At 42.1% G+C, this 15,541-nt stretch overlaps 1 protein-coding gene across 4 annotated transcripts in view; it reads left to right on the top strand.

Annotated features, from left to right (window-relative positions):
• gtdc1 (glycosyltransferase-like domain containing 1) overlaps positions 1–15,541 on the top strand; it is a 33,410-nt gene that overhangs the window by 3,483 nt on the left and 14,386 nt on the right. Inside the window, exons 2-4 of one of the 4 annotated variants that reach the window (XM_048239745.1) lie at positions 2,075–2,301; positions 6,355–6,522; positions 8,029–8,202. In XM_048239745.1, coding sequence (XP_048095702.1) covers positions 2,123–2,301; positions 6,355–6,522; positions 8,029–8,202 — 521 coding nt within the window. In that variant the 5' untranslated portion in view covers positions 2,075–2,122. Of the gene's footprint in view, positions 1–2,074; positions 2,302–6,354; positions 6,523–6,716; positions 6,769–8,028; positions 8,203–15,541 lie in introns of those variants that run through there. The other 3 variants (XM_048239747.1, XM_048239748.1, XM_048239749.1) reach the window with 3 other exon arrangements.

Raw genomic sequence — 15,541 nt, 5'->3', positions numbered from 1 at the left:
TCAATGGACATCTTCATGCATTTGAATCTTTTTTTTTCTGGTCATTTGTTGTATCTTATAAAATCTGATCTCCCTTTACTCTGCCTGCTGGGCAGAGGAATTGCACCATTTTGTCTGGCTTTGCCCACAGTAGCCAGTTTTGTCTTGCGGATACACATTTTGAAAGTGTGTGTGTGTGTGTGTCTTTGAGTGATATACTGTATGTGAATAATACAGTAGTCAGCACACTGAAGTCATTTTAGTAGCATTCTGGTTAATTGTCCATAGCAGAAATGAGTCAATGACGAGGATCATAAAGGTGCAATGTTGGTCTCTTCAGTATCACAATCAAGTATCCTGCTAATGATGATTTGGTGACTATGATTGGCATAGTCTATGCAGTTAACTTGATCTTTAGTATGACTCTCTAGTCATTAGTTGTGGTGTTTGTGTGCATAGAGGTAATCAGGGCACTGTTTTTTCCTATTTTGTCTATGCTAATGACCTTTTCTTGTGAATGAACAAAATATAATATCTGACTGTACGTGTGTCACACAATTTTGCCACAGATTTCCAGTGCTCAGTAGCGGTTGAACTTGTGTGCATCTGTCCTATTAAGCCTCATAGGTTTTGAGGGCTGCTTAGACATTCCCTTATCTTTCAGAGTATCAGTCTAAAGAGGCTACACAGTCTGTGAATTTCATTGGGTGTTGTAGTTTGTAGGCTGTTTTGAAAGCCAGAAGAGGTGGTGGCGTTAGCTCAGCACCATGTCTTAAAAGTGGTTGAGAAATGACTCGGCAGCGTGCAGCGAGAATGGCGGCTTCGCTGCTCAATCAACACTGTGCTCGCACAGGGGTTTCCCTGTCGCATCTGTGTGAGGGGGCGAGCCTGCTGACATTAACCCCTCACTTTCCTGTCCCCATTTTGAGGTTGAACGGTTTTGACACTGTACCTGTATGAGATGCTTGTTTAGTGGTAAAGGTATGATGACAGTAGGCTACGGCAAAGCCCACTCGGTAGCTTTTCAAAGAACTGTGGAAAATCCCCAAAGAGCGGTTCTTTTTATTTTCTTTAAGTCAGAGGGGCAGAACCTTTGAGACCCCTTTTTTTTTTTATTTATTTATGTCCTATTAATTCTTAGTCATTTTGGAAAGGTGAGTGCTCTTGTAATTAGTCATTTTGAACCTTACTGTGTGAGTTTGCCAACTGACACTGGCCACAACATGACTGAAGTCTGGAGTTTAAAAGGAAAGAGCTGTTTGATGAATGCATAGGTGCACTTTGATCAAAATGGCATTTTTATTGTACTTGTTTGGTACTCTGCATCGCTCTCCTCCTGTCGGGCTATTTGTCATCAGAGATTCCCATTATTCATCTATAATAATATATTTTTAAATGTATTATATTTTTAAAATTCCTTTTGTGAAGCGACCTTGAGTGTCTTGAAAGACGCTTTATAAATAAAATGTCTTCTTCTTCTTCTTCTTCTTCTTCTTCTTCTTCTTCTTCTTCTTCTTCTTCTTCTTCTTCTTCTTCTTCTTCTTCTTCTTCTTCTTCTTCTTCTTCTTCTTCTTCTTCTTCTTCTTCTTCTTCTTCTTCTTCTTCTTCTTCTTCTTCTTCTTCTTCTTCTTCTTCTTCTTCTTCTTCTTCTTCTTCTTCTTCTTCTTCTTCTTGCCAAATATCAACCATATTCCTCCTTTGCATTTGGATCAAATTCCCACCACACTCGTTTGTATTGCGTAGCTATTTAGCTGAACTGTCACATTTCCGGCAAAATAGTAGAAGCAAACATGGCTGCAGAACATACAAAGACAGTTTTACTGAGGTTTTAAGCCCTGCATTCCTCATCACTGAACTGTTGGTTGTTTTGCAGTTGGGTTTCAAAACCCAACTTTTCTTATTCAGCAGCAGACCTCTATTTAAGTCAATGGTTTTACATTATTCAGACGTAGATTTAAAAAAAGGAAGATTGTAACAGATGCCTCTTTTTGGCTATGTTAGTATAGTATTGATATCTCTCAGCATATAGCACGTTCAGCATATCTGCCATGTTTTTAAATTTTTCCTTCAGTTTTGTTTTCTCTTTTTGTCACAGGTGTTCCACAGCACAGCTGTCCTGTCGTAACGCTCCACTATCCTGCTCATGAGTGTTTTGCTGATAGAGGCCTTCTATGGAGGCTCACACAAGCAGCTCGTTGATATGCTTCATGAGAATATTGAGGACTCCGCGGTCTACACCCTTCCAGCCAAGAAATGGCACTGGCGGGCCAGAACTTCGGCACTGTACTTCATGCAGAACATTCCTGAAAGTCCCTCCTACAGGTTACAGAAAAAGTTTTGGTTGTCCCTTTGAAAATGATTCGGTTGATTTGCAGTATGGCGGGGAACCCCTGTTTTTACTTGTATCGGGTCATTTGAAATTTCTGCTGATTTGGGATTCCCTGTTTTAAAAATAGCACTGCACAGTGATCTTACTTTAGCAGCATAGTGCAGACATGTCACAGTGTTCTGGCTCTTTCCTATATTTTGTGGGCTTTGTTGCACAAACAACTGAGGGCGGGGGAATCCTCTTCATAAATGCTTGAGTCATTGTATTTCTATTTGGTTGTTTGGCATCATTTGACAGCCCCACCAACAAACACACCATTTTATTCTTCTCTTTTGACATTTATTAATGTCTGATTGTTTTTTTTAACCAGCAATCTAATTTGACGTAGCAGCACATGTCTAACAGTGACACTTTGACTCTCACTTCAGCTCTTTGCATAGGGGAAGTTGTGTGTTGACATCTCTATCACGTAGTTACTTATGTCTCTTAGGTTCTCAGCCCTTCAATATTGTTTTCATTTGGAAAGTTCATAACATCTTTCTAAGAATATACAGTAAAGATGTGTGCAGACTTTAATTTCATTTTACATCTGCATCTGCAATATAATCACTATGGGAGACACAGTAAGGGGGCTCGGGAAATAAAACAGTAATCCATTTTTTCTGTTTTATTTGGTAGACGTGGTCTAACAAACCTTTCCAATTTCACAGACTGAATGGAGGGGACTTTCTCATTGCAGGATGTCCACAGTGGGTGGGGAAATCACTGTGGGTAGCTGTGTCATCCTTCATCCGATGCAAATAACTGATTTTTATAGATGATAAGGATTTCTGAGATTAAAAAGAAGCCACAAATATTAGTTGCTGTGAACTGAATGTAACCCATTAACTGTACATTTGCGCCATTCTCAGTTTGGCATTATGTTAAATGAAACATGAAGTCAGCTCAGTAACGTTACGTTTGTGCTCAATCATGGACATCATAACCTGTGATGGTGGGGAGAGAGGCATACATCCTTGAGGTTTTGTCATGGTTGAACCAGAAATACATCGTTGCGATGCCAAAAGCAGCTTTCTCTCTTTCCAAAACAGTAATTTCTAGATGGGATTGTCGCAAGTAAGCTTGAAACCTGACTAAGCAAAGAATGACACTCGGCCACCCACCCACAAGCCTCTCCGTCTACAGGTTTGCTTTTGGAACCTTATATGTCTGGGGTAGGTTCCATGTCTACTCTCGGAGGCAGGAGGAAGCTTTAGCTTGCTGGAAATTTTCGGGTAGTTGCCGAATGTGGGCACGTCAAATGGTACAATGGAAGCCAGTTATAGCATGCTTTGGAAGATGATCATAATGTAATCTCAGTATTGAGTTTTTTTCTGATGACATAAGACAAACCTTGGGAGGCTACTAATCACTCATCAGTCATCACTACAAAATCATGAGGTCATCTGGTAAAAAAAACAATCCAGAGTATATTCACTGTTTTGCTTAAATTAATTTGCTTGTCATGCCTTCAAAGATGTGTTGCCTGTATGAAGTGAAGCACTCATAATTTCCCTATGGCAATAAGCAAATCAACCAGTTTGACCCAGGAAGTGAAAAAAAAAAAATTATTTGTTATACCTTTTCATGAAATGTTAATGTGAGTTAACTGACAGAAGGCATGGCACAGAAGAAACTGGTAGGCCAGTGGCAGGCAGTGTTTGCCATTTATCCCAATATGATTTATGAGCAGAGCAGGCTAATGAGCTTTCTTTTTGTATGAGCAATTTTTGCTTTGTGGCTGACGCTATCCTTAAAGCTTGTATCAGTTCAGTTGATGGGGCACTTGTAACCTTATAATACCTTGTAACTCTATTTTGTGGCATAGCCAAATAACATATAAATGATAACTTAATTCTTAAAAATCTAAAGGACTGATACAGTGTTCTAATTAGAGAATAGAATACATTATGACGCAGTATGATTATACGTTTGCCATTTACCTGCGGAACGGATACTACGGGAACATTCACTATGACATTCTTTTTTTTTTTACAAATTTGTGATGCCCCTAACAGATAGGTCTTCCATGTGTATCTATCAGTTACAAGTTCAGTAGGATGGACAGTGTTCTCATTAACCCATTCACACCGGATGCTGCATGACGCAACATTCTAACTCCCGCCTGTTGCTGCATAGCGCAACATTGAATCTCCTGCTGGTGGAGGCTTAGATATTAAATTTTGGTAGACGTTGACAATTTTTAGTATTTTTTCAGAAAACCCTCAGGAAATAAGATTATTTAGTCATGCCATAGGATTCTATAGGCGTTTTTAGTAGGCATTTTAGGAGTAAATGGGTTAATCGCCAATCTCTGCAAAAACATCATACTCAAGGAGGCCAGCATGTCATGCCTAGGTTTAACATCTGTTATCCTGCAGCAGTATAAACAGGTGTTGCCTCTAATCCTGGGATTTTCCTCCCTTAAGTGCCTTGCCTAGTTTAAGGTGCATCCACTGAGATGAAGATGGCTCTGATAAAGGCCAATAAGGAAAACTATAACCTTTTTGAAAGCCCCACTCAAAGGGAAGTTAAATAAGCCCTTCTGTTCCGTGGGGACTAATCCAAGAAACTACACAGGATGTCCTGTGTGGACTATTCTTGGCAGGAGTGAAACGGGTAAAAATAGTGATCCTTCATCTGGTTTGAGTCAGATATCTGCATTGGTGAGAGTCGGTGGGGTTTACGTATGTGGTCCTCCCCTGCCAGATATGGGACAGGATATGGGGAGGGATAATCCTCGCAGGCAGAGGCGAGTGGTGTCACGGTCTCGTGGACAGCCTGTGGGTTCCCCACATCAAAGGGGCCCAGTTCATAGGCAGGCCGGCTGACAGACAGAGGAGTCGACAGGGGCTGGGGTTCATTTAGGGAGACCTAGCGCTTCAAAGACCTTCATTTGGCTCCCCCTCCACGTCCTCATTGAGGACAAAGGGGGATCTATCGCTCGTCATATCCTTCAAAATGAAATGATGGGCAATCACTTCCTCATCAGTTACGGAAATCATTTTCACCTCCGTATGATGTCAGGTGTTGGTAACAGTGGTAAAAGCTCTGGGAACGTCTTTGGGGAAAGAATCTCAGAGCTACTGCTGGTATTACCTTTTGTGGAATACTTAATCTAGTCTGCTTAACATTCTGGTTGCAGTCGTGGAAAGTCATATACTTTCGGGGAAGTCTCTCAAACTATCCTAAGCAATGAAAATGTAATTTCGGTCTGAAATAAACAGTCGGTAACTCCCCTAAAGCCAGGCAGCACTATCAGTTAAAAAGTCAGTGTGAAACACAAACTAACATTACCTCTAACACCTTTAAATGAGTTGTAAATTAGGAACATATAGCCTGGATGCCAGCTGAAATTAGCCCCGCCCACAACATTTGAAGTTGGGAAGTTCGGTCTGGACTCGTTCTTGTTCTGGAGCCTGAACCAGAGCTGTTCGGAGTCACGGTTCGGATCAGAACTCCTGAACGGTTTTGTTCAGAGCTGAAAATGCAACTGTGTTTGACAAAGGACGGATGTAGGCTGCTAGTGACAAAATATTAGCTTTCAGTATGGTACAATGTCTTTGTAAGTGACATTTAAACAAAAAGTGTTTAATTCTTCCCGGTTCTTAGATAGATAGATAGATAGATAGATACTTTATTGATCCCCATGGGGAAATTCAATTGGAAATTCAAATTCTTCCTAATAAAAACGCTGTTTCTAAAAGGTAGACATTTATTATTGATATTATTTATTAGATTAGATTTTGCTATTACGTCTGTGTACAAGATATTGACAGTGCAATAACCAAAAAATAATGTTAAGGCATTTGTGGAGAAGCCCTGTATTAGTTGAAATACGCACCATAATCACATCCCAATGAAGCAGTATCAGACTCAAATTCTGACTAGGCTTAGGAACATATTGAATAATGCTGCTTTTGTCTTTTGTTGAGTTTTTTTTTGTGGTTAGTGTTTCTTTAAAGATGGATGCTCTGTCTTATGATAGCAACTTTCTTCCTTTGCAGGGTTCTGCTGGCTAGCTCAGTCCTCAACCTAGCTGAACTGGTGGCTCTTCGCCCTGACCTTGGTCGCCTGAGGAAAGTGCTCTACTTTCACGAGAACCAGCTGATATATCCTGTCAGGAAGGCCCAAGAAAGAGACTTTCAGTACGGCTACAACCAGGTCCTGTCATGGTAACGGTTGCTATTGAGTTCAGCGTGTTTCCGTAAATTACACATCTAAGATGAGAAAACATCTATTCTGATTATCTGTTGTTCATCAGCAAATATTGTACTCTATTAAAGAAGATTCAGCCCAGGCAAAGGTCAACGTTCAACTTTGCGGCAGAACTTTTGCTGTGTTAATATTGTTATTTGCTACTGTACAGGTTCATGGTTGTAGTAGCTACCTTTCCCTCGGTTGCAGCTTAGCGAAACTAGGTCAGTTGCACCTTCCCTACCCTGTTTGTCATTGTATCTAACATGTGTGACTTTCCAATGACTAGATTACTGGTGATGTAGAGTTTTAGAACTGGTGTCATTTGTATGTGCAAACTGCACAGTCATCGCTTCTCCTGGCAAGCTGACAAACAGTACCAAACAGAAAGTATGATGACGGATGAGGAGACTTATCGGAGAATCCCTGTATGATTAAGATCTAGCCAAACAGCAGTCTGTGCTAAGGAAACAGTGCTGAGTGTGGTGGGGAATGGTACTGTGACAGATTGTCTGTGGTTAGGTGGCGATGACATGGGAGTGTTTACTCTGTATGTGCGTAAGACGCAGGTCTTAATGAGACAAAGACCTTTGATAGCTTCTGTATTTGTTGGTGCAGGGCTGTAACTTGGCACAGGAGTCGTCGGAGGACCGGGGTAGGGGGAGTATTGTCCAGATAATGACTTCAAGACCATTCAAACAGCCTTTTGAATATATCCCATTAGATGTAGTGTCATAGTCACTGGTGATGATAGAGTCCATGTACTGTTATACCATATATATTATTATAATATGTTATAGCGCCTATATAATACATAACTATTTAGTCGGGGTGTCATGATCAATGGTAAATCTGTATTACAGGTCAAATGAGATGCATAGCTAACCAGTGCTGTGACATGTAACAGTCGAATGAATGAATGAATGAATGAATGAATGAATGAACAGATAGATACATTTCAGACATTATTGGATCATGTCTCTGTTATGGTGCAAAAATAAAAAACGAAGGGAGCAAGCCTTCTGTTGAGTTTACTTGAGCCTTGCTTTGATGTGCTTCCATGCATCTCCAGCATGATGCCATGGCATCTAGTTTTAGCCAGTCCCTCTTCTCTTCCAGCAGTAGAGCCAGACACTGGTCATGCCTGCTGTAGCTCTCTGAGTCAGTTAGATGCCTTCCTGCATTTTGAAATGGCTGAAGAGAAAATGTGATGTCTCCTGATTAATCAGCATTTGGTTTGCAATAATTGGCAGAAATGACATAATTAAGGCAATCACAATATTTGATTATCAATTATTTGGATGACATCAAAAATCAAACTATTGTTTTTAGATTGCTTGCCCTCATTAGCTTGCATCAGGTTTAGCGTCAAGCCAGACTAAACATGCCATGTTTTCTAGGACATTCTGCAGACACCCAGCATGCTGCAAAAAAAGCATGACTTATAATATGAAATAATTCATTGTTTCTTTTTTTTCCCTCAGCTTGGTGGCCGATTCAGTCTTGTTCAACTCCACCTTCAACATGGAGTCCTTCTTGACCTCCATGTCATCCTTCTTCAAGGCCATTCCAGACCACCGGCCCAAAGACCTGGACTGCCTCATCCGGTCCAAGTGCCAAGTGCTCCACTTCCCCATCCGATTCCCCGATGTCACAAGGTCAGCCTTCTTATCCCGAGCGACAGCAATTTGCCTTCTAGGGATCACAGAGCCACTGATTAAAGAAAGCAGTGCATTCACTCTTAATCCGACCCAGAAAGCTGATAGAGTTTGGGAGCGTGGTTAATGGCAAATCTGCAAAGTTGTGTAAGAACGTGATTAGAATAGACAGCTTTAATATCCTGTGAGTATCATTTGCTCACACACACAAACACACACACACAAACACATGCACACATGCACACATGCACACACACACACAAACAGACACATACAGACACATACACATCAAGGCAGTCACAGGCTTGATTGTCATATGTTTGTCGCCAGATTATTCTGGTAGCTCATTTCAACATGCATGTTTTGGTCTTTACTTGTGTATTCCTTGTCATGCAAAAGCATTTCTCTTTTTTTGCTCTCTGTTTGCACTGGTACTGGTTCTCGAATAGGAGCTTGTTTCAGACGTTTTGTTTTCTAGCGAAAAAAAAACCCACATGGATTCTCTGAAACACCATCACAACGTTTTCCATTTAAACTGCCGCTGTTTAGCGTCTCCGGCTTGAGCGTCGACCAGAGAGGTTCTGGCATGGACGTCAGGTCACCTCTTGTGGCCAATCAATTGGCTCCAGGACTCCCTTTATTAACTGTCGTCTCGGATCAGCGGTGAGGGGTGGTACTTTTTTATTGCCCTGTTCCAAAACAATGTACAGTGAAGCCATCCAAACCCGCTTGCTCGGCTCAGCATGCCTGCTTCCCATTAAGGGCCAAATCAACAGCAGCCCGTCGCAAACATGAAAGTGACAACATCACAACATGGTTTCAGTTTGATTCTAAACATTGCAGAATGCTATTTTTCCTTTTGATTTAATTTTAGATTGTGTGCCTATTATTTATTTTTATTTGTTTTTTTTCTGGTCAGGTGTGAGGGGAGCTGCATATTTCTGATGTTTTTTTTCTTCCCCCAAGCACAAAACATGCCCACAGTGTTTTCATTGGTTGCATAGCATCGAAAGGGGAAAAATCCATAAACAAATGATGCAGTTTTGAAGCAGCGCTTTACTCTCACTTTTTTCCCGAAGCTTTGCCCTTTTGCGTTTGGGCCCCTAAACTGCCGTGTCTAGATAGGAAAGTCAGCTCGGCTACACCAAAGAGCACACACACTGTTGCGAGGGAGCACTTGAAAATGTGTTGTGACTAATTATTTAAAGCTACCCTGAGGAGGAGCGAGTTTGTGGAAGTGTAAAGTGGATTGAGGATGCCTGAGGTGGCTCTGTTATCGGGGGACTTCACCGAGCGAGACTTTGTCGAGGTCCGTCGCAGTTTGTGTCACACTGAGCAACAGAGAAAACACAAAATAAGGTTGCAACAAAATGTCTGATATTTTCAGACTAGAAATAATATTGTCAGCTCTCTTTTTGACTTCTTTAGGGAGCATACTTTAGGGAGAGGAGTGCTAGTCATGCATTGGGCTCTACAGGAGCCAGGCATAATGTGGATTGAAGGAAATTAGACTTCCATAATTAAAATGCTGTTTTGTGCACGTATTTTGTCTTGTAGTTTTCTGATTATGTCTCTGAAGTGTGTGTGTGTGTGTTTGTTTGTCCATGTGTAAATGTGTGTGTGTGTGTGTGCGCATGTGCATGTGTTTGCATGCTTGTGTTTCAATGTACATATCAGTGCTAAGGAATGTTGCAAGTGAGCTGACACTGATGACACAGGGCTGTTGCCCAGAGTGTTTCTCAGCTCATTTTCAGATGGTAATTTGCCTGATCCAAAGCAAACTCACAGAGTGTAAGGAAGCGATTATATGCATGGCCTACCCCTTAACATGCCCGCGGTCCTTTTCTGAACCAAGCGCGTCCAGCCTTTTCAACAAAAAAAGAAAGAAAGGAAAAAAGGAAAGAAAGAAACAGCAGAAAGAAATCAGGGAGGAAAATTACTCCAAAATGGACGTGAAATACATTTCAAAATTTAGATAAAGAATAATGGAATAAATACATGAAGACTAATCTCCTGGTGTTCAGATTTGCATATATATATATATATATATATATATATATATATATTATATTTTATATTTTAAATTATATTGGATCACCACATGTTAGGACTTGAAACTGACTTGATTATCAGCCAGTATAATTTGTCTTCCATCTACATGCACTTCAATTGCACAACCAATAGCGCTTCACTCTCCAATCAATTCAAGCCAGAATTGATTATAAAAATTGTCAAAAGTTACTATACTAACGTAGTAAGTGTTGCTTCATAATTGCATAAAAGTCAGTACAATATATGTCATTATGATAAATCATATTGCATATTGACTTACTTTGACATCTTGTAAAATAATTCAGATGCACACAGTATTTCCACCAAGACGTTTCTAACACATCTTTGTCCAGATTTGGTTGTTAGTTGTGTGTGGAGAATAGCTAAGATTCCCTCAATGAACGTCACTGTTGCTGAACAGATTTTTGTTGTGCGTGTCGACACTGAGTTAGCTTTGTTTCATCTGCATTACCGTCCATCTATCAGGAGGCCTTTGAGACGCGAGGACTGGTAATTTAATAGCCATTGACCTTGGCCAGCAGGAGGCTGTGGCTGCTGCCCATGCCACCTCATCAATCTTTCCCAACTTTCAGACCGGTGGCTCTGTTTTCTTTCCCTGCTCTTTGTGGAGTCTGTCCACCGTGCTCCGCTTCCAATAGTCTGACTTCGGGATAATAAAATCAAAGTGCACACGTGACGAGCAGGTGTCGAATTTAAGGGCTTCAGCCAAAATGATAATAAACAGCAGGGAGAAGGCAAGTTAGCCCGGGACATTCGTAGCATGTTTACACTTGCTATGGTTTCTCTCCCCTATTATGCAAAGTCGATTCAGTTTCCATAGCAGTTTAACATTGTGTGCTTGCTACAGAAAGGGCGATATGCACACACAATGCCAAGATTGATGATCATTAGTGGGCTTTTGTAGCGGTGTGTGCCTTTTTGGTCTTCCTTTGTAGACAAGTATGCTGCAGTAAGCATAGCCTTAAATAGCTCGGTCTCTTTGAGGTTCCAGAAAAGTGCGGCGCAGTTAGCACGCAGATGTATGTATTCACCGCACGTCTGAGGGACCTGAAAAGGCTTGTGTGTCGACTTGGAGGTCAGGTTTTCATTAGCTCTGTTAACTCGCTGCAGATAACTGAAGCTACTTTAAAGTTGATTGAGAAAAGGGTGGGGTGGGGGTGAGGGGGTTGGCTACTTTTAAAAGGTTTTTCGTGAAGTGACTCTCTCTCTCTCTTCCGAGCAACTCTGTCTTTCCAGGTCTCAAATGACTGACTGGCGGAATGAGCCGGTAACTGAAGCAGATGGCAGGATATCCTGCTGTAGAGATTCCCTCCGAGAAAGTTCAGACGGGAGATGGGTGCTATCTGTCTTGACTCTTGCCTTGAGTTTTGAAGGCCGACATGTCTGCATGATCTTCTTTAATACAGCGTGTATACTTCTCTTTGCAGCATCACAGGTCCCATGGGGAAAAAAATGGAACATTTGAACTGTTATGAAACTGAGTCTGTGCACAATCACATTGATAGCAGAGATAACATGTTTCCCATTAAAGAAGACACACTCTCTGGCAAGGTCCTAGGTGCAGTCGTTGCAAAAGTCTTGTGCCCTCCTCTCCGCTCGGGGACCACCAGCCTCATGGCCCTCTGCGGAGGTCAATCACATCGACAGCACTTAGCACCCGGCACCAAATCCTCAAACAACCCCGGCGATGCAGCGCACAGCTCTTTGATTACTCTTAGTCAGGATGAGGGCAGCGTGAGGGATCTATCTCTCCTAATCACACCGAGGACATTTAATCACATTGGTGGAAGACAGCAACATCTGGTAGGCACCTTTCAAACAGCATCCCCCCCCACACACACACACACGCACACACCACCCCACCCGTTCGCTTATTTGACAGCTCCCACCTCCCTGTCGTCCCAGGGACGTCTTGAAAAAGGATCCCCCTCTCGCTTTTTTTGCCTGCGTCGCACAGGGCTTCTCAATATGTACCCAGTGAAAATAATTCAATGGTAAAACCAAAGGTATGGCACGCCTCAGATCTCTGTCTTTGCGTGTGCCAGGGCGGCCACAATTGACTCCATATGGCGCTTTGATGTTGGGGGAGCTCGCTGTGATGAATAGAAACGAATTAAGGATCAAACTCTGCATCAGTGATTTTGTCCCAAACTTTTGCAAACAAAAATGGCCATGGTTTCAGGGTGATTATAATCATGACAAACAGGTATTTACCAAACAATAGTATCAATACAAGATTTCTGTTGCTGTAGGAGTCGTTCTACTCCTGATGAAATGAAATATGCTGCGATGTTGACATATGTAACGCACACAACATTAGACGTGTTCACGCCATAAACCCCAAATAGAAAAGCGGCAGAATCAAAATATGTATGAATATTGTAGTATGCTTCAGATTGGTCTGAGGCAACTGGGAGACGTGACGTCAGCCCTCACAAAATATTTATTATTCACAACAATACTGTGTTGTGTAGGAGGTCTGAATATCTTTGCTGTTCGGTTGTGCATTGTTTCTTTCAGCTTAAACTTTCTCAGGATATCCTGAACAAGCAATTTTGGGAGCTGAACTGAGTTTTAACAACTGAGACATTGGCGCCACTTGCTTGCTGTTACTGAACCATATTTTTACCACAGTAACATCATTCACAGTCAGTGGTGTCAATATCCAAGGCTTTGATAGGCATAATGTTAAAGCCTGGGAACATGACATAATTACGCTTTGCTTTTTATTTTAATTACGGTTTTTAATTGTGAACGCATGAATTAAGAGCAGATTGAAAACCATGTTAAGAAGAGTTACTTCTGAGTGCTCTAGCCCTCCCACCCTCCATACATGTAGTTTACATACATGATCATTATTGCTAATCAAGCTTTGGCTGGCTTTTTTCCAATTACCTTATTCATCTGGTAGTTACTTGTAGGTCTGTGGTGCATATAACATACTGATTTTTTTTGTTTATTGTTAATTTTCTGCCTGTGGTGATCTGTTATTATTATCTCTTATTATTATCAAAATTAAATTTGGTGTCCAGGTTATATTTGTAAGAGTATCAACATGCCACACATAGCAGATGTCCTGGCTTATGCAACACTAGTGAAATCTGCTTGTTCCCGATGTCAGATTTTGGAAGCCATATGTTAGTTGCATAATACCATGAATCCATCGTGCATTTTTGCATGCACCAACTCAACACAGTTGGGTCCTTTGTTGCTATTGTGGTGATGTCACAGTCACCCAAGCTTGACAGAAGTCACAACAACCACCCTTCCCCTTACCCTCCCGTTAGCAAATCGCCTAGTTGCCTCTATATAATGGTCATCTCGTCCATCCCAAAGAGCGCAGGCCTTCTACCCCTGGAGCCTTTGAGGTGGGGCTTTTCATCCTGATGCCAGTACGGGAGGACCAGTGTCACCGCCTAATGTCAGGACACTGGCTATACTGATGGCATTTGACTGAAGGGTCAGAGCGTAATGACGAGTGCAGAACTTAATGTGCTCTAATGAACGTCTCTGTCCACGCCACTGAGGATCTCTCTACCCGTCGGGTGCCCCACTCCCTTCCGTCGGCCAGTGGCCTGGCGTAGTCGACCTCTCTCTCTCTCTCTCTCAAACTCTCTCTCAAACTCTCTCTCTCTCTCTCTCTCTCTCTCTCTCTCTCTCTCTCTCTCTCTCTCTCTCTCAAACTCTCTCTCTCTCTCTCTCTCTCTCTCTCTCTCTCTCTCTGCCTCATTTGGACACCAAGCACCAGCGATGAGGAGAGAGCTAAAAATGACGTCTCGCTCAGAACGTTCCGTCCTCTGGCCCAGACAGGTCAGACAGGACCTCCGCTCGAGCACAAACCTTTGCGTGACCATTTTTTCCACCGTAGTGAGGCTACAGTAGTAAGGTCTCCGTGCGGTGCGGTCGCCCGGTCCTGACGTGCTTACTGGGCAGGAGCTGCACCCGATTCCCACTCCGTCTTCTTCCCCTCTCAATCTCTCAGCCAACACCCCCCTTTCCCCTCAAGCCTCAAGATCAATGGCATTTGTCATTAGCCCGGCCCAAGAGAAACTCTTGTGATTATTGCCAATAAAGGAAATTAGATCAAATGATTTTGGACTTTGATTTTCCCCCCACCTCCGTCCCTTCGCATTTAATCAAATGTAAGGTAAAGTCATCACTGAAATTGCTGTTGATTTATAAATAAGGTAATTGGTGGCATTCTCCCTAAGTACCTCTCCCGGTTGGTGGCCACGCCAGTGTTTTTATTACCTAGTCAAAACCTCCTCATTTAATTTTTAAAATGGCCCTCCAAATGAAATTTTCCCAGGGGATCGTAAGGCAGCTCCATCGGTCATACCTTCCTACAAGTATCTTCTTGTCATTCCTTTGCAGTGTCTCTATATTAGCTCGCCTGGTGTCCTTGCTAGTTACTTAATTCATCCATCCAAATCAGGCTCTGGCAGATTTATTAGTGGTTAATCAGGTTTAGGTGAACTGTTGAAGGGTCGTTTGATGGCTACATTTAGTCTTAAATCTTGTGAGTCATGCTTCAACTCGTTCTATTAGTACAGCTTGTGTCTGATTGTAATCCTGCTTTTGGCATTAAAAAGTAAGCTTTTTAACAGCAATCAAACTCAACGTATACCCATTTTTGGCAGAACCAAGTTTATACTATTTTAGATGATTTCTGCAGAACTTCTCCTGACGAAAAAAAGGCAACCTTACAAACGCCATAAATGTCTTCTGCTGGAACTTTGCTGCTAAATCTGTTTGCAGTAATCCATCATGCCGTGCCGTCAACCTTACCGCGGGGGTTTTGGCTCGAGGACAAGCCCTTCAGGACATGTCGGCATGCAAACATCTTTGCTGTTTCTCCCATGTTCGAGAGAAAGAACTCTGCTCAGACGGAATTTAGCATCCTGCATCTCATGAGGTGAGATCGGACCAGAAAAGGAATAATGTGTCAGCTGAAGTGGTGTGAGGGTCAGTCTCTACTGAACCCCCCACTCTAACCATGCTCAGAAGCATGTTGTGGCTGTGTTGACATGGGAAGTGAAGCACAGCACACATCAACCCCCCCCCCCCGTACTAACAATGCCTTCTATCCTCATGCTGTGGTTGATTAAACAACTTCTCCAATGAGGCAAAGAGAAGTTGCATCAACAGCCCCGTTGCGTTCAGTTATAAATATTTTGCACATGCCCACACTTACACATACAAACAGACTCACTTTTACACTCACTCACGAATATTCACACACACACAAAAACACACACATTTTTCA

The sequence above is a fragment of the Alosa alosa genome, chromosome 3, assembly GCF_017589495.1.
Source record: "Alosa alosa isolate M-15738 ecotype Scorff River chromosome 3, AALO_Geno_1.1, whole genome shotgun sequence".
Classification (NCBI taxonomy): domain Eukaryota; kingdom Metazoa; phylum Chordata; class Actinopteri; order Clupeiformes; family Clupeidae; genus Alosa; species Alosa alosa.
The sequence above is the reverse complement of the archived record's forward strand: the minus strand, read 5'-3'. Positions and strand labels throughout refer to the sequence as shown.